The sequence below is a fragment of the Camarhynchus parvulus genome, chromosome Z (genome assembly GCF_901933205.1).
Source record: "Camarhynchus parvulus chromosome Z, STF_HiC, whole genome shotgun sequence".
NCBI lineage: Eukaryota > Metazoa > Chordata > Aves > Passeriformes > Thraupidae > Camarhynchus > Camarhynchus parvulus.
Genome location: NC_044601.1, coordinates 46149241 through 46175251, shown reverse-complemented (window position 1 = coordinate 46175251; position 26011 = coordinate 46149241). Strand labels below are relative to the sequence as shown.

At 36.6% G+C, this 26011-nt stretch overlaps 2 protein-coding genes across 4 annotated transcripts in view; one reads left to right on the top strand and one right to left on the bottom strand.

Moving 5' to 3' along the window:
• Nucleotides 1-21032, top strand: part of POC5 (POC5 centriolar protein) — a 27813-nt gene extending 6781 nt beyond the window's left edge. For 2 of the 3 annotated variants that reach the window (XM_030968584.1, XM_030968583.1), the window contains 10 exons: nucleotides 2948-3095; nucleotides 9377-9549; nucleotides 9918-10094; nucleotides 12299-12403; nucleotides 13118-13297; nucleotides 14397-14559; nucleotides 17321-17439; nucleotides 18193-18306; nucleotides 19138-19314; nucleotides 20726-21032. In XM_030968584.1, the coding sequence (XP_030824444.1) occupies nucleotides 9403-9549; nucleotides 9918-10094; nucleotides 12299-12403; nucleotides 13118-13297; nucleotides 14397-14559; nucleotides 17321-17439; nucleotides 18193-18306; nucleotides 19138-19314; nucleotides 20726-20875 (1332 nt within the window). In that variant the 5' untranslated portion in view covers nucleotides 2948-3095; nucleotides 9377-9402 and the 3' untranslated portion in view covers nucleotides 20876-21032. Of the gene's footprint in view, nucleotides 1-989; nucleotides 1038-2947; nucleotides 3096-9376; nucleotides 9550-9917; nucleotides 10095-12298; nucleotides 12404-13117; nucleotides 13298-14396; nucleotides 14560-17320; nucleotides 17440-18192; nucleotides 18307-19137; nucleotides 19315-20725 lie in introns of all 3 variants that reach the window. The other variant, XM_030968582.1, reaches the window with a different exon arrangement.
• Nucleotides 20885-26011, bottom strand: part of ANKDD1B (ankyrin repeat and death domain containing 1B) — a 27259-nt gene continuing 22132 nt past the window's right edge. Inside the window, 3 exon segments of the mRNA XM_030969454.1 lie at nucleotides 20885-20979; nucleotides 22824-22955; nucleotides 23611-23809. Of these exon segments, the coding sequence (XP_030825314.1) occupies nucleotides 20885-20979; nucleotides 22824-22955; nucleotides 23611-23809 (426 nt within the window).

Below are 26011 nucleotides of genomic sequence, written 5' to 3'. Positions count from 1 at the left end.
CTGATCCTCCCCAACACAATTTTGAACCATTCCCACTCATTCCATCACTGGGTCCCAGAGAGATGAGATGGACATCTTCCCCTGCTCAGGAAGCTGTACAGAGCAACAAGGCCCTCAGCCTCCTTTTCTCCAAACTAGACAAGCCCAAAGCTACCCCTGCTAGGAGTTGATTACTGTTGAAAAAGAACAACACTGAGGTCACAGCTGATCAATAGGAATGCTGACAGGGAAGTACTCTACTCCATTTAGGTGATTTTGGAAGGTCTGTTCTGTTTTGTTTGTTTGGGTCTTTTAGATGATGTATTGCTTTTAAATAGAGACCAGCTTATTACTTTTTCCTTACAAAGAAATCCACTGGCTCTTAGAGAATTTCCATTACTTATAATTGTTATGCAAGACTTTATCCATTCAATCTGTTCTTGTCATGTCGTCTGCAATATGTAGTCTATTGACTACAATCCTTTGCAGTATCTGTAGATTTTTATGTAAAACATAGGAAAAAATTATCAAAAAACATCTGATTTTTTGGTGCCATTTGTTCATTGCATCACTACATTTTCTTCTACAAAATCAAGGCATTAAATGGTCAAAACTCCACAGACCTTTAGGTCATAGAATTATATTCCTCTAGTTTTATACATTAACAGAATTACTTGCAGTTGGCAGAACAGCTTGAAAATTCTGTTAAAAGCAGAACCATGATAATAAATCAAAACTATATTGTTAATTTTATTATGGTTTTATTTTAAATGTACTGGTCAATATTGCATTCCAGTTGCAGCATACTTCTTATGGAGTATTTAAGATGAGGTAATACACTTAATCACTCAGTGTTTCCATACGTATTCCCACTGCTGTCTCCAGGATTCTTTTTTTTGTGTGTCTAAGTTACTGATTACAACTGGGATACTGTGCTTTCTTTAATATTTGCCTTTCAACTTCATTTCAACAGTATTGTAATATTGTAATTTATAAACATTTATTTCCAGATTTGTCACTGGATGCTGTTTATTGACACTTTCTGTTGGCGCGTAAGAGTGCGTATTCCTGTACAGATTGGATTCTTTGAGTTTTAATAAAAGAATTAGAACTTGAAAGAAATCTCCTGATGTAACTTGATACCCATATTTTGAATGCTAAGCATGTTTATAGTAGGACATACTGTGTGATAATGAATAAATTGGGTGACTCAATATGAGAAACCCACTTGCATCTGACATCTAACCTACTAGGTCCTTTGAATTGACTAAGATAATCATGGAAGCAAAGCAGCTGGATCAGCTCTGTCTGAGAACTAACTTGTTTGTTGGGAAGAATTAGTTTTAAGTTGCTATTTGGTTGCATGATCTCTCAGAAGAAGACAGAGGTGTGATATAACATGTGCAGAATAATTTAATTTTTGTTAGTTAAGGCTAATATTGGCTTTTTTACTCAGCTGAGATTTTGCTGCAGGGAGTTTTGTATGGTTCCATGTAGTTCCTGATTGAGTAACAGATCTAAAGATATCTGTTTTCTTCTTTTGATATCTTATAAAATTTAAACTGTATACATTTAGAAAGATATGTCTGTGGAAAAATTAATAACTTGTTGATTTGCAGCTAACTATACCTTTTACATGGATTGTGACACACTTGCGTGTCCAAAAGATGCATCATGTATTTGTAATTCTATAGCTTCGTATACATTTATTTAGGCTTTTACTTTGAACGTGATAGATTAGAAGATGGGAAATGGACATTTAAATGGAAACTAGAATGCAGATTAAATGTACCAAACCTACCTTCTTAAATTTTCTAATTAGTTGAAACACACAAAAATATACAAGTTACACTGAGAGTTTTGAAGTATTATCGTTTTCAACTGTTAAATTCAAAAACATATTGCATGTAATTGGTACCTTTCATTGATTGTTTTCACTCTAACTTCCCCCAGGTTTAAGAGGAAATTAATTTTTGAATTCACACTTGGTTTTTGAGGTTTGACCTCTTTAGGATACTAATGTGATATAACAGAGCTAATAACAGAACTAATGTGATAATACTAAGTGAAGTAAAAATAACTGCTAGTGACCTGGTTTAGTGTTTTCCAAATCTTTAATTAGTAGATTTTATTTGTTTTAGTAAGTAACTGGTAGTGGTACTTGTTTAATTAATTACTAGATTCATGTTTCAGCTATAGTACAGAGTGTTTACAGTTTCGCAATGAACACTAAATACCTTCATCCTGAAAATGTTTCATTAGGAGGTTTCAAAAAAATATTAATTGGCTTACTTTGGTGTGTAGCATAATGCCATGTACCAATTAGATAAGTTTATAGCTTCTTAATAGGAAAGGTTCTTTCTAAGTTATATATACACCTTCTGTATACCTGTATAATTTTAAAAATAAATAATATAAGGGGAGAATAATTATATCCTCTCTAAGCAAAATTGTGTATAATCAAATCACTTTTGATGATTGACTTTACAACTTCCACCAGAGAAATTGCAATGTCACAGAGTGTGAAGTGTGACTGTGTTCAGTAGCATCTTTGTCATGGCTATAAAAATACGTATTTTTCTTTGAAGCCCTACTAGTAGTCATTAGAAATAATAAGGCCAATTAATAACTTAGATGATCTGGGACTGGTGTTTTTCTCCAGTTCTTGTTTTAGATGCCTATTGTGGTATCCAGTGCTGGAATCTCACAGAGTCTTTCTGTACAGCTATTGCAGTGCATATAGTTGTAATCAGAAGGAATGTGAACATTAAACAAGAGAAAGTTAAATTATTATAGTCACTGTAGGAAAACAGTTCACTTTTGCAGCTTTAGGGGAAATCCTCTCTGTTTACACCATAATAATAAAACAGAAACCTCTCAAGATTATAGAAAATAATATGCACTTCTTTTTACATATGCCTAATTTTTAAAAATGTAATTATAGTTTTCTAATTATTTGTCACCACAGGATGAATATGAAGAGCTGTTTCGTTATACTGTAGTGACTCCGAAGTTTGAGCAGTGTGTCTCAAAGTTTCCAGAACCTGCCTCAGAAAAGAGACCGTCTGAAAGAATTTCCAGGTTAACAGATTATGCCACTCACCGTAATACTCCAGGTAGTATGCCCAAGGCTATGTGTTGAGCTTACAAGTACAATGATACAACTTTGATGTCTTATATTTTTTAATAGCCTTAGTTTGAAAAATACACGTAACTTGTTTGTAGTGCATTTGCATTTTGCACAACAAGAAATGTAGGAAGGCATATTCCCTGAAGGGTTCTCTCTCTGGCATCACTTTCAGATAACAGTGTTGATGTGCTGACAGTTCTTTGTGTTTTGTGGTACTGATGTTTAAAGATGGTTGGTGTAATAACGGGAAAAGGGAGACCCTTACTTGCAGTATACTTCATTGACATTTGATGTGTCCCAGCTGGTTTTGCTCAAGCTGGTAGGGCTGTGATAGAGAAATCTAGAAACATATAGAAGCAACGTTTCAATGGAAGGGAGGGTTATTTTTTAAAGGGCTTTGTGTAATGACTAATCATGTCACTGCATGAATGTCATTCTTACCTTTTTAATTCAATCCTGTTATTCTAATTTTAATTTATTGCTTGGTATTTTATTTATCCATGTTACTAATGCATCACAAGACACTAAACTTAATGTCTTCTGGTGCATTAGTAACGTGGATATTTTTGATTTGCTTCTGTCACTAGCATTTAGATTGAGAATTTTGCTTTGCTGTTTATTTTGCTTCAGAAGAAATAGTAAACAAATACACCTGCACTATTTCTTGTCTAGGAAACTAAGCATAATCAGGAAAAACTGACTTTAAACTAACTTATATTCTTTATCATTCTATTTAATTATAAAAATATTTAGCTATCTTTCTGACTTCACTTTTATAACCCTTGTGGATGGCTTTATGTCTGCTGTTTAGAGGAACAAGTGACATACTTGTACCTTCCAACTTGGAAGTTTGGTCAATACTATTTCTTTAGGTTTTTAGATTCTAAAGCAGCTGCTAGACAATCTATTTGGAAGGATTAAGGCTGCAGGAGTTGGTGAGTGGTAGGTGATGGCAGCTGCAAAATGACCTTTAGCCCTTCTGTCCATCATACCTTGCCTATGTGCTGCTCTTGCCTTGACCTCATGGCACACTCCTAGGATACACCAGGCCTTAGCATGAGCTGTGAGTTAGCCAAAGTCTGAGCAGGACTTAGGTGAACATTACAGCAAAATGTCATACCACAGAATGTCTGCAGTACGCAGATCGCAGTGCAGCTTTGACTCCTGTTGCCAGTCTCTGTATATGAACTATCATGACAAGCTCTATGTGAGCTATCATGACAAGCTGTATATGAACTATCATGACACAAGCTGTCCCCACTTGCTGCTACGGTTCGTGTGGGTTAAAACCAGCTCAAGTCTATTGCTGTGTTGAAAGTTCATTTTGCTATTTGCTTTTTTTTATACTGTGTACTGGCTCAAGCCATGCTTCAATGGGTAGCACAGAAATGCATTCAGCGTTCACACTTAGCTAAGGCCACATACACAACCAGTTGATCCCCTCAACTGGTGCAGCCTTTTGTGAGAAACAAAGGCCACTCAGAGCCCCTTCCTGTGTTGAGTTAACTTCAGCTTCCTTTAAAGCAGCTGTGGTCACTCCCTGTGTTCTTCCCAGAGCTCCATGAGCAGAGTACTTATCTCCTCTGGATGTTCTTCCATTGTTGATGAGTCACATTATAAGTCACAGATTGTCAGGATTTGAGTACACTTGCAAAACTCTTGACTTGTAGAGCAGTTAATGTCAGCTGCTGGAATTGTTTCTCAACTTGAGTTGATGCTCTTAAAACAGTGGAAAATTTCAAACCCAGCTATGTGGAACTATATTATACAGCAAATTTTAATTTGGGTATTGTCCTCAGTGCTCTCTGCTTAGAGTTTTGTCTCCTAGTTTGAGTGGAATATTGTTTTGTAAGGGATTTTTTTGTGATGTGTAATACTGCTGTTCATAAGAAAGAATATCAGAATCAAAGACTCTTGCGCTTTTTTGGTACATGACTGTATACTCTGTTTTCTATCATATTTGTCTGAAGAGAAAATTGTAGCCAACCACCCAAAAGAGTCTCCTGTCTCCCTGTAACTCTTTCTGGTTATGCACTTAATTTAATTTTTTTTTTCTGGGCTGTGTTAGGTTTGCATGGCAAAACTTTAGTAGTGGGGGTGCTACAGGGGTGGCTTCTGTGAGAAGCTGCCAGAAGCTTCCTCCATGTCCACCAGAGCAAGTCCCTGGAAGCTCCAAATGATGGGAGTGCAGCTGGCCAAGGCTGAGGCAATTTGAAATGGTGGTAACGCCTCTGTGATAAGAGATTTGAGAAGAAAAAGAAATTTTGCATCATTGTAATTGTGATCACAGAAGAACAGAGTGAGAATATGTGAGAGGAACAGCTCTGAACACACCAAGGTCACTGGAGAAGCAGGAACAGAGGGTGCTCCAGGCCCTGGAGCTGGGATGCCCCTGCAGCCCATGGTGAGACAGCTGTGCCTCTGCAGCCCATGGAGGTCAGGGAGGTGCAGGGATCTCCTCCTGCAGCCCATGGAGGAGACAGACCCATGCTGGAGCAGGTGGATGTCTGAGAGGGGGCTGTGACCTCATGGGAAGCCCACACTGGAGCAGGGACCTGCAGATCTGTGGAGAGAGGAGCCCATGCTGCAGCAGGTTTCCTGGTAGGACTTGTGGCACTGTGGGAGACCCACACTGGAGCAGCCTGTCCTTGCAGGACTGCAACCCATGGAAGAGTGATCCACACTGCAGCAATTCACAGATCTGTTTCTATTCACAGAATGGAAAAAAAGTGATTAAAAACATTAAAAAAGGTGCTTCTGAACTTCCCAGAGAACACAAGAGACAGGAACAATATTTACACAGATTCATCCTGCTTCTGTCAATTAAAATGCTATAAACAAGTTTCCTTTGCTTTGCTACTTTATCAAAATATGTTTGCTGTTCAAAATATCACTCTGTCTTCTCAGTCTGAGAGAGATGGGTCATACCTCCTAGAGATAGAGCTGGAAACAATCTAGTTGTAAAAAGGTTATAAGCTTCTAGGAGAAGATCTGATCAAAATCTTGAACTCTTCTATATAATCACTATTATTGATGGATGGTGATTATGTATTGAAGTAGTGCTGGCCACAGTGTTAATGCCCTCAGAATATCTTCTTTTTTTCGTGATGGTAATAACATGACTCTGAATGAACAATGAGAAAACTGTAAGTTTAATAATATACCTCTAATGCTTAAATTCAAGCTTAATACTCTACCTCTAATGCTGACCAGGTGGGATTGTTTACCAGGTTTTTTTCTGAAGGACAGTTAATTTTTTTGTTAAACTCCATTCTTTTGGCACTGCTTGCTTGTTCATACTAAAAATCAGGCTTTTTGACATTTGGCTATAATGCTGCTACTGTGTTAAAATAACAAAATAATAAATTAATAGGTTAGTGTTCTATAACTGTAAAACAAAATGAATGGATGTGCTGAGGATGGAATTAAAATCTGAAAGTTTGCTCTTCTGTAGAGCTTCTCAAGTTTACAATGTATTTTTCCCTTCTCCATGTGATGGTATTGGAACCAACAGAGTTTCCAATGCCATGTGATCCCTTCTGATATGAAGTTCTGGTTATGAAGTATTCTTTGGTCTGGATGCTACCATTATGGTGGTAGAACTCTGATTACTGGTAATCTCTATTTGTTGCAGAAAATTTAAGTATACATGGTATCTTCCCTAACAGCTTTCAGTCAAATAAGAGAAGTAATCGGAATAAACATGCTGTACTATTTAATTCAGTTCAATGTCCAAATGTTTTTAAACTTTGAAACAGAAAACTTCATTTCCTGTTCTTGTTATCAGTTTAGTTGATTAAATTTAGATGTGCAGTGTTGACTCATACCCAAAGACTGGAAAAAATCCTTCTCTTCAAGCCTGCCAGTCCTCAGTATATATCCATTAAACTTCTTAGAACATTTTAGCAAATTGCTGTGCTCAGCTTGGGCCACTAATATCATCTAATGTGTGAGAACAGTGTCAGAGCTTATTTACTTAATAAAAGCAGAAAAAGTCAGATACTAGAACAACACAGAAAAGCTCAACAGTAGTAACAGACATCTGGATAAACAGCTAATTTCATTACCTCTGTCTAGAGATTTGTTGCAGTAAATGTGTGTGGAGATTATTTAATAAAGTGCATTTCTTTTGGATACTTATCGTATCCAAATGGTTCCAGTATCCTTGGTACCTTAGTGCACTGTTAACTGAATGACATCATATAGCTCTATGGAAGGAGTAGAGGTGACAGAAGGAGAGCATTAGAAATAAGAATTAAATTAATACGTGTACAACTGTAGAAAATTATGGCAATGCTGGAAGTCCAAGATGAATTTCATAAGATGATGTTATAAACATGTAACAGATACACTTGGTGGATTCAATGAAGATATTATACATCCCATGGTAAATGAGAGAAATGAAAACTGTGTTAGGATAATCTGTTCACAGGGAGAATTAAGGGGAAGGGAGTGATGAGCTAGTAACATTGTTGTTCTCAGACTATGGCAATTGTCAGCCAATTCTAATATCCTGTTTTGATTGGTTACATTTTGTTCTGTTGGGTTTGGGGGTTTTTTTGAAGGTATCTTACAAACTGTGCTGTGTAGGATATCTTTGTAATCTAACCAAGTAGTAGAAGTTTAAAAATAATAACAAAGCTTCATGCATTTCATGTTGCTGCTGAAGGAAGGAGTGACATGCAGGAATGGGGAAAAGTAGTGCAGGACAGAACTGTGAATATTTGACAGTGGTAACAGTGCCAGATAATTTTATTGTCATATGCCAGCCAGATTCTTCATCACAGAAATTAGATGTATTTCAAGTAATCTGGATCATCTGTCTGGCATGTCATGTATTTTAGACATTTTTACAAGCAACAAGTATTCAAATTCTGCCACTACTTTAGCAATATTTCTGTCATTTTCAGGAGAAACAATGGCAAAAAGCTAAAGCCTGATTTTAATTTACTCTGTGATGGGGAATAATCTCTTTATGGTCTTTTGCTTTTGCTATAGGATAGGACATTTTGTCTATAGAAATGGTGTTTTGTCTATAGAAATAGATGGCACTCCTTTAGCTCAAGCTGGTGTTAATTTTATGATATGTGGTTGTGTATTACCCTGACAGAAATATCAAAAAGCAGTTGTAACTGCTTCTGCATCACAGTTCTTCACTATTTCCCTTTTGTTTTGGAGCATGAGTGTAGTAGTTTTGTGGCAGAGAGTATTAGCCAGACAGCTCTTCTCATTTCCTTAGGAAAGGAGACCTAACAGTAAAAATAACTGTAAAGAATATCAACCATCAGGCTCTGCCTTAAATAAATTCGAAACACACTTTTCTAGTGTCCACTGAAGGTACTGCTTTGTGACAAATAAGCTTATCTCTTCTAGGTTGAGTCAAAAAATAGTACCCATCAGACAATACTTGTTTTCAGAAGTGAAGACTAAAATGTTGGAGGTTTCCTCTGTTTATGAAAAAAGAGAGTATTTTTTTAAAGTTGTTGTGTTTGTTGTTATTAGCAGAAATCTGCTAATACCTCTTCTAATTTTATTCAGTTGTCAACTCAAATAACAAATTTTCTGTAAGGAATAACTAAATATAAAACAATATTTTACTTCCCAAGTTTACTTAAATATTAACTTTATTATCAGTTCAAATGCATGCAAACTAGCTTTAGAGGTACCACAGCTTCTGAAAGTGAGGATTTGTTGTATAAGGCATTATATAAATTAATGGTAGATATGTCCTTTCTCAAATTGCTTGAATGCTAATTAGATTAACAAATTTAAGGCTTTAAGAAAAATAGATGCAGGTACATATTAGCATCAAAATATATCCACAGGCTACTTTGTTAATTCATAAAGGAACAGCACAGACCTCAGGTGTTTACAGGCTCATTGAGAAAAAAGGCAGAAGTTAGTAGATTGCTTATGTGAGATGTTAATTGTCAAGAAGCCTTCACTTAGAGATGTTATTTCTGGCTGTATTTTTGGTGGTTGCTGTGATCATTCTCTTTCAAATTAACTTATATTAAGATACTGTATTTTAAGGGAGCACTACTTTTGAATTTACTTATGTTACAATTGGATTGTCAGCTTAAATATGTGTGTCCAGAAAGCATGTATTAGAATTGGATTGGTATTTCTTATGTGGGGAAAGGGCATTTCTGGTGTCATAAATATTTTACTTACTTTTACCATTGTCTGTCTTCTGACTTCCATCCAAAATGTGGACCACTCAGCCTTTCCAGAGTGTCAGTTCTTATTCTCTTGTTTCATTTTCAGTCTCAGCATCAGTGAAGCAGGGTGGTATGGAGCAACCTGCTCTTCCAGAAGCAACTTCTTCCACACATGGTCCAGGAGAAGTCAGCAAAACCACAGTGACTGAATTAACTTTACCAGATGGAAAAGTCACTCAAATAGAAAATATAGTTGATCTCTGGAGTGGAAGTCTTAAGGTATTTGTATTGTATAGAATCCTTAAAAATCATTCACAGATACTGTATTGTAGAGTTAGTGCAGAAGTTTCAGTGTGATTGCTGGGAGAATGGTATTTTTTGTTGTTGTTACATATTGCACATAAGCATATGTAGCACAGAATATCTTTTTTCAAAAACTTTGGAATAACTGTCTCCATTAGGGATGTTCTGATGATGATTGCATGATTCAGTAGCTCATTTTGTCTGGTAATACAGCTGTACATAGCCTGTGTAATGAAGGTATCATTGCAAATATTTGTGTCTCCTTAATTGCTAAGTGTTTTAAGATTAAAATTATAGAGAGGAAATAAACTCATTGCATTACTGTCATCCTTTTAACTTTTCAGACAAATATTCTGACTGAACTGAAAAACTGGGAACTTAATTTGATTCAACAACACAAGCTTCAAATGAGACAAGAGAAAGAGAAACATGACACACAAGTGAAACAACTGCAGAATGAGATGGAAAACCTGAAAGAGTTACTTCGTACTTATGAAATCTCTATTAGCAGAAAAGATGAGGTAGTAACTCAATTTCATATTTTAATAGTTCCTCTCTGTTTAAAAATATCTACACTAAATTTTTTGGTCCATCTCTCTGAACAACATTTTTTTTAAGGAAGTAACATAGAGAAGTAAATAATACATTCAGACTGTATAGTAGAAAAATAATCATGATTGCTAATAGAGTTGTCTATATTAACAATGAAAGCACATCATATGTGCTATACTTTGCAGTGTTTGCTTCTTAAATCTAGTCTTGTTTCTCATGTATTTCATGAAGGACTCACACAGGCATAGGTGAGTTTATTAGCTCATATTTCAAAAGCCTCTAAATTTTCAATTATTAGATTAGTTTTCCTCAGTTTTAAATGTTGAGGAGCCTCTATTTTAAGATTCTTAGGAATCCAACATTTGTACATATTCTTAAGATTGGACATTTGGAGTCTCTGGTTTACACTTTCCTGCTGGCAACAGTGCAAACAACTTGAAAATTAACTAGAAGTGTGAAAGTGGATATAAAATCTTGGCAGTTTTGCAATCACACAACGTAAATGAGCTTCTTACTGTTACCCTGAACATATTACTTAGTGCTTGAGAACACTTCAAGGAGTTTGGGTTTCTAATTCCTACTTACATTTTCAAAAAACATACATTAGAGGAGTTAAAATGTGAATGAAGATAATGTTCTGTGTTCGTTTAGGAAACAGACTAATCTTAAAGGCCAAGCAAATATAAATGTTGTAACATTACAATAACTGGATTATTCTTGTACCATGTAACTAGTACCTTGTGCATGGCTATTTCAGCCTATACCTTTCAAACATCTAATTCTATTGGATGTCATTGTATGTCAGTCATATTTAATGTGCCATAATTCTCAATGATACTTTGAAAACTCTATTTCATTTTCTGCTGCCAAAGAAATTGTTTCTTCAGCCAATTTTAAAGTTCTGATTCTAAGGAAAAGACCCAAACATTTGAATAGAAAATTACTATTTCTATCACCTGAATGGAAGGTGGCAGTGCTTCCATGCTTCTGCATATCATTCCATAATTATGAAATCTGCTGTATCCTCATATGGACATAAACCAAGGTCCATCAGCCCAACAAATATTACAAGTGTTAGATTCTTATTACACATTGTAAATCTTAAATGCTTTTTATTTGCAAAAATATGCTAATTAACAAAAATAGACGCAGGCTAAGACTTCTAATGTGTAGCAGTATTCTAATGTATGCAGCATTGAAAATTGATTTTCATTATACTTTTTCAACAAAAGTAATTAATATATCAATTTTATTTGTTTTCTATTTTAATTTTAGTTATCATTCATTTAATTGGTGTATATTCAATAATTATTACTTGTAACAAATGCAATATAATGTTAACATATGCTAGCATGTATTGTCATAAAATGTTGTTCTCAGCAATGTTTATGCAGTAATTTAAATAACTTTGCATTATTCCCCAAAGTCCCAAGAGAGGTCACTGTTGACCATTGGAGTTGCTCATATATGGCTGATGGCAGAATCTAGCTTAAGAAGTTAGGCAGAAGTAGGGAGTAATATTCAGATTTGGTCTACCAAATTTGCATCATACCTGGCTTAATTTTTAGTTGGGGAACCTCAGCTTTTCATGTGTGCTCATTAAATTTAGAGATTGCTGGATTGCAGTCTCTGTCCAGTATGACATCTTGCCTCTCAAGTGTTTTAATTGCTTTAAGCTTATATAGTATCTTTCATGAGAACTTCTAAAGAGAGTAACAATTTCTAATAAGGTTTTTCTGGTTTTTAGCAACAACTTAGCTTGTTTATTCTGTTCAGACAAGTGAAACAAACTTCTAATATAAATGTTTCTGATTTATTAAAAGTCTCTTTGAAATAAGAGGTTCTTCTGATGTTATGCTATGGTAACTTTTAATTATGAGAAAGTAGTTCAGAAACCACCAAATGTAGGAGGAAATAACAATACAAGTTGAACTTTTCCTAAAACTACACAATGGAAGTGCCACAATCTGAGTGTCAAAGCCACGGGAATTTTACTTCTCATTTGAACTCTGATCATTGTTTCTTACTTGTTTAGAGTAAGGGGAAGTTTCAGTAGAAAGCATCTGTTAAAAGCAAGTGCTTTAAGTGAAAAATAACTGAGACATAAAGTACATTCTCTGTGATCTTACAGTGATCATAGATAATTAAATAGTGTTAATGAATATTTTTGCAGGTAATTACTAACTTGACCCAAGCATTAGAAAAGCAAAAGGAGAGAGTAGCGTTGATGAGAAAGTTTACACTGTGGCGGATTCAGCATGTTAAAGCCAAACAAGAGGTATGTGCACAAAATCAAAATGCAGTGAAAATTAAACCTCTGAACTCAAAAGAGTCATAGCTGCTGCAGTTCCTTTTACAGTTTGAAGAAATCATGGTGTTTCTATTTTGATGTGTTTGACAATGTCAAATAACAGTTTGAAAAGATCAGTTCTAAAAGGAATGTTGCTGTCAGAATACTCTGTGGAATGGGAAAAAAATCTGTTGTCTGCTGACTGTTTTGAAATAGAGTAGAATAGTAGACTTGTTTTAAAGTAGTTTTTAAACAATCCTGAAGTCTAAATTTATTCAAAATGTAAGTTTTATGATAACTACCTGCAATCTTTGTGACTGCAGGTTTTATATGATTCCTGCAATGAATCCAAATGTGCCACGTACCCAACAAATAGCTTCATATGTCTGTTTACACTGTGTATGTGAGGTTGTTGTTTGGGTGTCATTAAACTAAGAGTAAGACCACTGTTTTTTGTAGCCTAGGAGCTCACAAACCTGATTTCTCATGGTGAGGACAGTAATGTGCATTGGCATATGTGCAGAGGCAACACTGAGCAGCTGATGCTGCTTGTGTAACACTTCACTGCAGGACCTGTAACTCAGTTAAGGGGTTCCTACTGTGGTCTGTGTAATAAGCTGTAAAACAAGCATCCACAGTAAAGCACTGAATTTTTTATCAACCCAGAACTTTTTTATGATGTGTTTGTATTTACTTCCTAAGGAATATGCAATTAGAATGGCAGATAAACATTTCCAGACAGCTTTGATGAAGAAAGTGTGGGCCGCATGGCGCTCTGTTAGTGAAGAAAAATGGAAAGACAAAGTAGCAAGAGCCTGTCAGTTAAAGGCAGAAGATGTGTGTGTTCAGCTCACCAATGATTTTGAAGCAAAAATTGCAGAGGTAAAATCAATTTTTTTTCTTCTTTTGCTCCTTGACTCCCAACCCCTGTTCCTCCAAAGTATGTCTTTCTCAGCAAACCTAGCAAACACGAGTATTTTCCAGTAGAACAGAGCTCCCAAGTATGCAAGAAGATCTGAATGGATCTAAGATCTTTGTAATATTTTTGGACATGCCTTTTTTTCCCTGCATCTGATAAAAAATGTTGCCAGTATGCATGCACAGATGAAATAAGTTGTACCTTCCTGAAATAAGGCAAATCTCTGTTTGCCTGCTACTGGGAATGCCATTTGTTTTCTAACAGCATTCTGTTAGTATGGGCTATGCATTTTGAGGTCTTAATGAAGGAGACAATGCAAATAGAAGACCATTATTACTTTGAATGATCATGATGAGTACAATATCTTTTTTCTGTAATAGCTATTCTGTTAAAGGCTGAAATTAAGTTTGATTTTTCTTTAGCTTGCTGGTTAAGCTTGTTAGAGAATTTTCAGAGATTAAGTTGAAATTGTCAACCTGTGCATTGGTGCACGCTAAGTAATCAGTTTTAAAATATCACTTTCAAGAGGTTTGTATTTCAGCAAGAAATTAAACCTAGAATTTTAAGAACAGGCTTACCAAATATGTCTAACCAGCACAAAACCCCTAAGTAGCAACTTGATCTGATCTTTTCTCAGCATTTTTAGTTTTTTACAGTATCTAGAGAAGAGACTGGTGATGAAAATTTACCCTTATACTTAAATCATCGTCAGAGAAGACCTGCTCTTCTGTTGAATGAACCCATATTTCTGCAGAGATCTGGGTTGTGCCAGATGACAACTTCTAAAAGACAAAAGCTTGCAAAGATATATTTCTGCTTAGGTAGAGTCTGACAGTCCTATATCTTTTGAATAGTCTTCTCCTTGATATGCTATATTATTAATATTGTGCTGTACTACAAAGAAACTACAATGAGCTGTTCATCTCTGGTGAAGCAGAGGTTTTCAAGTGAAAACCTCTGTCTTTGTAAATATAGTGAATTATTTTTAAAATTAATTGATGAGTATGTTTGTAGTTTGCATTCAGAAGTAAGAGAGACTTGTTTCCTTAATCTGTTTTGTAGTTAACTGCTGCTTTGGAACTGACAAGATCTGAGCTTCTGCGACTGCATACTGAAAGAGATCAGTATGAAGACACCATGAAGAAAGCCTTTATGCGTGGTGTATGTGCTTTGAATCTGGAAGCAATGACCATGTTTCAAAGCAAGGACAGTAGGCCAGATCCTGGTTAGTATGACTAGCAGGTTTAATCTTGTAGTGTGTGTGCACTTTTGTTGGATTTGTTTGGGATTTTTTGTTTGCTTGTTTTAATGGAGTTCCTTTTCTCTCTTTTTTTTTTTTTAATTTGAGAATTTTTGGCAATACAGAGTTTATTAAACTTTTATTGCTTTAAAATGTCCTGTTGAATATGTTGAGAAGTACTCTGAGGCTGGACTTCATACAGCTGTAGCTGAAAGGAGGAACATGTTCTCTTCATCCCACGTTGCTGGGAAAGTGGTAAATTGCAGCTGAAGGCAGGAAAGGAAGTCAAAGGTGGAAAACTTCTTAAAACACCAGGTTATGGAGCATTTAGACAAAATCCTGAAAATTCCTTTTTATTCTGGAATCTCAGTGTGCCATGAATCAGCTCTTCCCAGACAGCTCTCCCTTCTTTCTTAATCCTGCTTTTGAATGTAAAAAGGGCAAGCAAATCTCTCATGTTCTGTATTTAGATGTAACTCCATGCCAGAACAGGAAACACCAGTCTATTTTTATCAGCAGCATACCTGTAAAACCTGTGCAGCTACACAGGGAAGTGCTGCACATGCTTACAGATATAATGAAATCACACTCTCAGACTGAGACAATCGGTAGCAGTGGGAACATAATTGTGCTGGTGGAGCAACCTAGGTTAGAGGAAAATAGCTGTGCCAGCAGGAGTGCCACAGCTATATATGTGTCTCAACAGCTATCTGTACTGGCAGTGGTTAATAGCCTTAGACAAGTAACTTCAGTTGCTAAATTTAACAATCTTATACAGAAGTTTCTGAACTACTTTAGAGAAATTCTTCACCAAAAAAGGTAGATAGAGAAAATAAAAACCTGAAGAAGATGTAAGCAGATACTTACCTGAGCAGCTGTCTAAGCCTGTTAAACATAAGTGGTATTTGTGCAGTTGCTTAGGAAATTAATATAACATTAGCAAAATGTAGCTGTGTGCTAGTAAAAATTTAGGATCAGTACTGGTAGAAGGTTGAGAATTAATGATTTATTGAAGATACTGGATTTGGGAATAAAATTACAGGGCATTTCCCAAGTACTTTATTTTTCACTGTGTTATTAATTAAGAATTATTCTATCTTGAAGGATTATCTTTTATTTGTTTGTCTGTTGTTTTAAAAAAAATGCAACAGACACCAGGTCTCTCTAATAATGAAGGTTAATTGACTGTTGTGAAAGCATTGTTTCTGTAGACCTATACAAGTGAGAGTAAGTAGCAAGGAAATAAAGAAAACTGAGCTCTGTAATAGTTGTGACCAGCCCTTTATTTTCATGGACCAAAGATTTTGCTTGATTTTTACCAGGAAGCTGGAACTGATACTCTACACCAGCACAACATCTAAAGATTTTGTTGTGCTGCATGTTAGGGTACCCATAGCTCATTTATTTGTGTGTCCACTATTATGCTTTTTAATCAGACTTCGTAACATTTCACAGACTCTGTTGTCCTCAGTCCTGAGCGACTCATCAGCTTCCACCACCTCTGGTACCACCTTCTCCCCTGCCCCAGGCATACTATGCTTACAGCCAGATGGTGGTTTTAATGAAGTTAGTTACATAATTGTTTAATATGGTTGAACAACTGTTGATCTGCATTCTTAATCAGGTAGAACAGTGATCAGGACACTGGAGGACTGCAAACATCAGAGAAAGATTATTGTGATTTGTTTCTAGTCTTTTGATCTGTGGACATCAAAACTTCCATGTGCCAGAATCAGTCAGCAATTATAAATTTATATGAACACTGCAGTGCCACCTACTGTCACTGGACATAAAATGCAGAATTTTACCCCTTTACAAATTTGTTATTTGGTTATTTTAATATAATTTAATATACACAAAATCTACAGGTAAAATACATATATATCATTATAGTATATTTATTTAAATAGTGTGCATGTGTCACAAACTTGATGGCTTCATAATATTTAGTGTCAGTGTTGATGGTATTAAAGTTACCTGCCTAATTTGATGACTTTTTTTTTAGATAGTAGTATATTAAGATTATTTTAACCTCTTCATGTATTTGAAGGAACACTGATGCCACAGGAATTCATAAGTTTTTGCTTATAAAAGTCCTAATACTGTTTTTCTCCAGTAAAATAAATCAAATCTTACTGATCTATAACTGTGCATTGGTCCTGTCTGTATTTAAGCTTAATGCGTGTGTACACACATAGATATGTATAAAGTGCACATTCTAGTATCCTTTTACTCTTGACATCTACAAATACTGCACAGATTTGAAGCACCTTCCTTTTATTTTTCCTTCTTATTTCAGCTAATTTAAAAAACCAAACACAACTACCACATGGTGTCACTCTAGTGCCTGGAATGATCAAATGACCTTTGTGTTTTACTACCTAAACTGGATTTTGTCTCTCAGGATAAGAGCACCTCTTGCACGCTGATTTTAGTTTTGGCAGTAGGAAGAACCTCAGTTCTTTGCACTACAAGTAGGTGACATGTGCCACAGGGATGTTGAGACATAGAGAAACAAGCCCCTTGAAAAACATAAGCATCTCAAAACAGGGTAAAATACAGGAATGTTTATATCTGTCTACCTACCTACCTCTATAAAGAACAGCCTGCTCTTTTTTATTAGATTATACAGAAATCCCAAAGAAAGATTAAAATTTTTGTTGTAACTTATCTTCCCCCATATCCCCACCCCTTAGGGTTAGCTAGATTATGTGCTTATCCCATTACTTTGTGTTTCTAATAATAGATATAGGAAGCAGGAGAAATGATCATGCAACCACTGGTGCAGGAAGGCCACCTTCTTCACAATATGATCAACCCTCACCACCACCTCCACCAGCAGCTGCTGTTCAGGTGGAAAACATGGTAAGCACATAGCTGGAACAGAATTGTATTTCCTAGTGACAAAAGAGAAATACCCTGATTGGGGCTTTTTTGAAGCAGTTCAGATCTAAAAGGAAACTTGCAGATGTGTTCAGACTGCACTGTGAATGGGGCACAGCTGCTGTGGCTTGCTGTACTTTCATTAAGCTCTTTTTTATTTTAGTGAAAATGCATTAAACTAACAAAGACAAGGTCACTACAATTTGCTCTCTAAGGTTCTCTGTGGAAAAAAAGCTGTTAAGAGGGTTTTTTTAATAAACCTGAATTTAGTATACTCTTGAAAGATGAAAAGCTGGCTTGACTTCAGACTCCTTTTATAGGAGGGTAACACATACAGACATTGAGGGAACTCAGCTTATTGTCCTGTCATACCAGCTTAGCCAGATCATCACCTAGTAGCGTGGTTGTTTTGGACCTGCCCTGGAGTCATCCTCAAAACTTTGCCACTGTAAAACAGTATCATGCTAGAGAGTAGGTTAGAACAGAGATGATGTGCATGCCTCTCCCCTGATTTTTCATTCTAATAGTGACAAATGTTATTCACACAATTTCTACAATTTTTAGACAAGTAATTTTATATTAGACAATAAACAGTAACACTAGAGGTAAAATATCTGTGAAGACATTGCAATTAAAAGGGTAATGAGGATAGTAAAAAAACTGGCTATCTAAGGAGTAAAATTGTATTTTCTAGAAAGTAGTACTCATTCTGTATAAACTCTGGTTTCATTTCAGTTTTGTTGCCACCTGGCTCATGCAAGCACTCCTGAGACCAGGCTAGATTCTGATTCTCCAGTTATCATCACTAGCACAACATCAGGATCTGGTGTGACATCAACACAAAAACTGGTAACATGCTAAAGTTAACTTTTTTTCTTCTTTTAGGACATAATCGTAACAAATACAAGTTTGTGTATTGTTATTTGTGCATTTCTCAGAGCAACACAGATACGTGGTTGAGGACACTGCCATAGAGTTTACACAGCAGTATGAAGACACTAGGTTGAAAATGCTCATTTATGTTACATAAACTCATTTACGCTAGGAGCAGTTTTAAATTCTGTTTGTAGGTAGGGCAGTGTGGCAAAGTGAAGAATAGAAGAATGCACTCAGGTATAGTGCAACAGGAACAATTGGTGTTTGCCTTTTGTAATGGAAAGTGCTCATATCCTTGTCTCATTATCCTGCTCTTTGAAATTTCTCCCTCATTCCCTTTTCTGTGCGTGTTAACTGCCTTCCTTTCTTTTCCGCATTTGACACAATTTGCTATCAGCTGTCAGAGAAGATGCATTTTTGTATGCATGAGAGCTTTTTTTATTATCTGTTCTGTCATTGCTAGAAAGAATTTCCACAATGATGGAAGTACCTTCAACTGTCACTCAAGCATGCAGTCAGCAAGCAAAGCTAAACTATCCATGCGTCTTGATTTTTGTCAAATTAGTCTTATTTCCCTCAGAACTGAAGTCATTTACTTGAAATGCTATTGCACAAGTAGAAGAAATGGAGTAATCCTGGTTGCAGCCAAGTGGAGCAAATTCAGTCCTGTGTAATGTAATTGGACTACCTGCAACATCACATGTTCCATTTAGGCATGTGGTAGATAAAACTGACCAGAAACACGTAGCATTGTAAATATAATGTTTAGAATTTTTTACTAATTAATATTTAATTTTTTTATAGTCCATGCCAAAAGTAATAACATCTGCACAACAGAAAGCAGGAAGAACAATCACTGCTCGAATCACAGGCCGAGCTGATATGGGACAAAAATCCAGAGCTTCTGGGAGTTTAGCTGTGATGGGAGTTGCTCCACCCATGAGTTCAGTTATTGTTGAGAAGCATCATCCAGTCACTCAGGTAAATCAGATTGTGTATTTATGTTCTTAAAGTATTTTTATTACAACACATCTGGAAATAGTTCAAAGAAAATTACCTTGTGAAGAGGTATTAGACAAAGCTCAGACTTGAGGCCTGTTAAAAACAGCAAACAGTACTTTGTGTCTTTGTGTAGAATGCAGTGGTGAGGAGATGTCATGGTTTAACCCCAGGCAGCAGCCAAGCCCCACACAGCCACTCAATCACTCCCCCACCACAGAGTTTGGGAAGAGAATCAGAAGGGTGAAAGCAGGAGAACTGATGGGTTGAGGAAAAGTTTAATAGGGAAAGCAAAGGCTGTGGACGCAAGCAAAGCAAACCAAGGAATTAATTCAGTGCTTTCCATGCACTGGCAGGTGCTCAGCCATCTACAGGACAGCCAGGCCCCATCGTGCAAAATGGTTACTTGGGAAGACAAATGACATCACCACAAATGTCCCTCTCTTTTCTGTTTCTTTCCCTCACTTTATACACTGAGCTTGATGCCACATGGTCTGGAATAGCCCTTTGGTCAGTTTGGGTCACCTGCCCTGGCTCTGTCTCTTCCCAACTTCCCAAACACCCTCAATCTCCTCACCATCATGGCAGTACCAAAAGCAGAAAAGGCCCCCATCTCCTCCTGTGACTCACAGCCATGTGGCTCAGTGCACATACCTTTCAAGAATTTGGGTTCCTAAGCAGAAATTAATGTTTAAATTTTATGTTCTTAGGAGTTTAGAGATTCAGTGTGGTGATTATTTAAGAACAATTTCTGGATTCAGATTTTGTGACTAGTGTGACAAGCAAAGCACCTGAACTACTGTTAACAAGCTGACTTCCGAAAATATAATAACTGTGACAGCCCTGGAAATACATTCTGTATACCAGTTCTGTAAATAAAAATCTTAAGTATTTGTCTTGAGTTAATTTGAGAGGGAAGAGAATTTACCTTGATAAAAAGCAGAATAAATATGGTTTATTACACTAAGGTGGCTAGTTTTATGGGCAGAAAATTAATTCTTGATAAAATTGCAAACCTTTTATTTTCAAAGATCTTTCAGGGACTGCCTTATAGCAAATACTTCAAAAGGAAAGTTGGCACTACAGTAGAAAATTGTAAACAGTATGGTAAAATACTAAAACAAACCAACCTTGAAATAAGACTGAGGTGATAAAAGCTCAAAATACTTAGTTAACTGGAAGTTTAGCACTTTGTATTCTAAAAAAGTGTATTGCAGATAAGAAAGAAAAAAATCTTACTTATTCTGTTAAATGACCATTTTTTTTTCTTTCTTGATAAGTGTATTTCAGTTTGCTAGGTTGCAGGTCTTTTTAAACTACAGCTCACCTAGAGCTATTTTAATGTGAATTTTTTGTGTCATTAAGTGTTTTGATGTATCTGATTACTTTTCAGCAAACCATATCACAAGCCACTGCTGCTAAGTATCCTCGAACTGTGCTTCACTCTTCTGGCTCCACCTCTGCGAGACCTGCAGGACAAGCTGGGCGAGTGCTTCACAGCCAAACTCATACCAGTGTTCAGTCAATAAAAGTTGTTGACTGACTATCTTTCTCACCAGTAGGGGTTTTTAATCAAGGTACCACTTCCCTGTCCTCTCAGATTTGATGCAATAAGGCCTAAAGTACGTATCATGTTTTTACCCTTTTCTAAAAAAGGAAGGTTTTTTTAAGTAAAAGTGCTTTTATAATAAAACCTGGAGGGGAACAAAGAGCTTGAGCTTGTTGTTCTACCTCCAAACTTATTACTATTAAGACAAACACTTTTTATTTAAGGAATCTTTAGCACACTTTTTAAATAAAGGATACAATGTGATTTTTGTCTGAATCTCTTGTTTAATCCCAATGATGCTAACATCTATGTTCAAGAGAAAATTTTTTTTTTCTTACAAACACTTTTACTTGCTTATGCATGCAACTATAGCTGACATGCAGTTTAATTACATTGTGCAACAGTGTATTTAAATGGAGAACAGCAGGGTAGCATCCTCCAGGGTGCTACCCAGGGTCCAATTTAGGCTAGGTGAGGTACCCAATCCATCAAATTCTTAAACATTTTCACTTTGCAAGCTAATGTTGCAGAACTTGATGAATCCAAGCATCGGTACTTTAGATCCCTAATTCCAAAACTTTATGATTTACTGATCTGTTCTTCATATTCCTGGGATGCTCTGCAGCAGAGTCAAAGAAGGTTGCAAACAGGAGGGCAGTTTGGAATAAGACTTCAGGCTAAGTTACAGATCACTTTTTTAGTACAAACAGTAGGATTCAGCACAAAATAATGCTAGCTATATGCAAACAGAAAAGGAAATTCAATTCCTCCACTACATGATACAACTATTGCTTAAGAAGATCACTAAAAGAAGATCACTATTATTAAGAAGATCACTAAAATAGACATTTACGTAATTTTTCAGATATTAAATGTATTCAGTAATAAGAAAACCTTTAAACATAGTCAGCAAGTATTAATTCAAGATATAAACAAGAAATAAGTAAATAATTGCTAGATGTGTGAAGTATTAAATATCAAATGCTTTTTTGAGGGTATGTATACAGTGTTATGCCATGATAGAAAATTCTGCAGCCAGCCACATGTGATGTTTACACATGACCTTTTTATGTTTCTTCATTACATAAATCAAATACTGCGGTAGAAAGATTTTTCATAATACTAGCAAGAATTTATAAAAACCTGATTCCCTAATGAGGCCACATGCCAAGCTATTTGCCAGGTGTTAATTGATTTATATACATAACTTTCACTTACTAAATTTAATTTTTTCATGTAGAAAACATCTTATTTACATTTCACATTAAACACAAAGTAGATTTCCAATACAGAATTATTTTATCAGTGTTAGGTCAGGTGTAGAAATTATAAGTGGTGAATCTTGCTTAGCAGTTATAAGCTACCAGTCAGTCATTCATTTTTAAATTTTTTACATTCCTATTTAGCAAGCATTTGAGAAAAAAGTAACCACTTCAGGAGTGCAAGTTCTTCTAGGGTGGAAAATGTTGTGCAACTTCAAAATATGTTGTTTCCCTAAAAGATATTTGAAAGTCACTTTCCTTCTGGCATGTAATTCCATCATATATGCCATGTTTTGTTGATGAACTCATGAAATGACACATTTTCTGGAGTCCACACCCATGCTAATTGAAGCTCTGATCTTCTCTGTAAAGTAAGAGAAAACACTTGATTGGTGTGCTCTGCTTTTCACAAGGTCAGACTGACTGAAGGATGGCCAGTCACAATTTAACTGTGTGTGCAGGAGATGAGGCAAGCAAGGTTTGCACATGTCTTCCTTTAGAAACCTTAGGTCTGACATAAATGCTTTTTGTCAAGCAGCCTCAGCCCTCAGGATGGGCAGTCCCAACAAGAAAGTGTCCTCCACTCCTGCCCTGGCCACAGCTTCCCAGCACCAGCAGGGAGCTCAGCATGGCACTGCACTCTCATAGAGGACACTGTAAAGTGCTCTGTATCAACTTACCAGCTAAAGGCTGAAGTCCTGCTTCCACCAGATCTTCATACAGATGTTTAACAGGATTCTGATGAGCCAGCAATGTACCATGTAACCAGATGAGCAACACTCTGTTCCCATACTCCTTGTAACTTTTTTTCCGTATGCAATACACAAAATATTTGTTCAATATGCTGGAAACAGTGTATTTTGCACTTTAAAAGTTCCAAGAGGTTATAAACTTACTCCTGTACCTTTATTACATTTCTTATCCAGCAGAAAAATGAAGACTGAAGCTTACAAAAGTTTAAAAAAAAATTCATTTTATCCTAACACTACTGTTAAGACATAAAAAACACCTAATACATCTTAAAATTAAATTTTCCTTTCATTTTTCCCCAAGCTGTGGAAATATACCCTGGAGTAGTAGCAACAAGTACAATATGTGCTGTAGAAGGATTATCTTCCCAGCACTTGAGAGGCCTGAAACCAGAAACTTCCTGCTTCATGGCAGCTGTGCAGACAGTGTGAGCAAAATTGCTCTGTGTCATGAGGTTCCCCAGGTCCTCGCTTGCAGCATAACCCCCAAGAATCTTCCATGATGCTCATGCCTTCTAGTTTTGATCTCCAAAGAGGAAGGTTCCTTCAGGCCAACAGGGAGAACAGAGTGTCCTGTACTGCTACAGCACTGCCTCCCAGGAACTGGGAACAAGGCTGGTACCCCTTCACTATGGGATACTCACAGTTTAAATAGCATCACTGCCTTGTGGGGGTTTTTTATCCTATATATGGTGTCTGGCCATTCAGATATTGTTACCTGTCCACTGTTCTTCAATAGCTTTCATTTATTCATCTGTGAACTTCCAGAACACAGCCAGTTTTTTCCATTCACGGGGTTTTAATTGCTTGTATGCTAGATTCCAAAGGGAGGAGCGGATTTGCTTGGTCTGTGTGCTGTGATCTTGTTTGAAGGACATGCTGAAGTCTGACCCATTACCACTATGAGCTAGATGTGTCTGAAAAAGAAAGCAGGTGATAAATTGTGTAACAGAGGTGGGAACCTTTGCTCAGTGAGGCCCTGTACAGATGTAACTGCTGACAGATTATTTACTCTGTGCCTGTAAAGGAACTGTGTATTGCTCATAGAAACAGAACTGAAACAAAGAGTTTCAGTGTTTGTTGCTATGTACTACTAAGTGAATTGCAAAATAAGCCACTTTCACTGGTACTTGATACACAAAAGCAAAGTAACAGCAACTGTTGTGTCAGCAGTGCTGTGCTGCTTGGTTCTGTCTATGTCATGTTTAGAACACAGCTGGGTTTCAGGCACACTTCTTAACCTTTCCTCTTGCTTTTCAAAGCACTAATCTTTCCCTGGGGAGAGGGTAGGCACCATGGGCACAGCACCGGCTCAACCTGTTCCTGCCTCTGCCCTGTCAGCTTCACTGGGCTGAAGTGTGGACTTCCAGATCCTTTGCTGGTATCATCAGCCATTAGGTTTATCACAGGGACTCCTAAACACCAAAGTGCACTTGTGTGTTGGGCATGTATCTGGTTTCATTCCTGCAAAACTAAAATCAGACAGAAACCAAAACCACATGGATTTTACCCTCCCGATTAAAAGTGATGCTCCTACCGTATGCAGGGCTCCTGGAACAGGAGTGATGGGGTTACCTCTTGTTTAGGCACCTTTTGGGCAAAAACCATGTCAATCAGTGATTTCAGTCCTAGCTAAGCTGTATCCAGGAACATTCCTAGGTAGGTATGCTCCAGCTATTTCTGTATTTTATTACGTTTATGTACTAGTCCTGTTTCAAGTAAATATTCAAAGGGAAAAAATTTCTTTACAAATTTGATAGAAGATGACAAAGCAGATACTAAGCAAAAAAGTAAATGGCAGTAGGCCACATTTTAAAAATACTAAGCATAAAGTGCTTCATTCCAATTAAATTCAGAAAAATACAGCAGGGTTATTTCCTAACCTCACGAGAGACTTTCAGAGAAAAAAAAGTTGCAGTTCAGCAACTAAACATTGTCGTGTATTTTTGGTTCCATTCATCTGATGCAGACTTTATTTCATGCTTCTTAACATATGCAAGGTAAAGTTTAGGACATTCTACAGGACAGCTTCAGGGTGTCTCTGGTTAAATCATTTGCTTATGATGTTTAATTTAAACAAAAAAAGGCAGAGGAAAAAAATCTAAGGCAAACAAAACAAACCCCTTTGCAGCAGCACAGCTTCCCTTTGTTGCTAAGGGTGTTTTGAGGTAACAGCAAGGCAGAATAGTAACAGCTGCCCTCAAATCCAGTTAAACCCAGCCTAGACAATGATAGGGAAGGGTTGTGTAGAAGTGATAAATAGAGAAGAGGGCAAACAGAGAGATGACAGTCACACTTTAGTATCATGTGCCCTTCCTCTCAGCTACATGACATTTCCTTTTGTAACTAATGCTTTGTCACAAATGACAAGTCAGCTGAATGTAACAAAAATGCAGTCCTTAAAATAATGATTCAAAATGCTGTAGTTCAGGTATGATAACACCACCAGCATCATATTCTATAGCCGTAAGATTTACGCTGTTCCAAAGGCTGTGCTCTCAGCTTCAGGCAACAGGATACAAACACATTTGTATTTCCCAACATCACTGGTGCTTCTGCAGAAAAGCATCTGCTTAACACCTTTTCTTCTCTTCAGAAAAATCAGTGAACAATGCCAAGAAGTTGAGAATATTATGGGCTTACTGCTGTCAGACTTGTCATGTCATCTGTGGCAACAGACTATTCTAATTCCTCTTTAGACCAAAAGAAACAATTGTGTACGTGACAATTCCAGCTGAACTGGTGCAAATCAAATGCACAATATAGAGTGTTCATGGAGGCTTTTTTTGCAATAATTAATCTAGATCTGTGATTTACCAGCTCTGTAACATTAGTGTCATGGATTTGGCCACTCAGGGCAGGAGTGATGTGGAAAAACCAGCTAATCCCTGTACCTGCTCTGGGACAGGATCAGTATGCTTATACACTTGGCTAATTCAGCAGGAAGCAGGAGTGAGAATGAAATCACAAACTGATATGGCAGTTACTTGTAGCCCTTTAGAGAAGCCCATCACTATGCAGTGTACATTTAATTAACAACTAGGGAAAGAAGGTGAGAAGTTCAGACAACTTAAGCCATGTCATTCACATTTGTTGTGAACTTCTTTTCCTTCTCATTG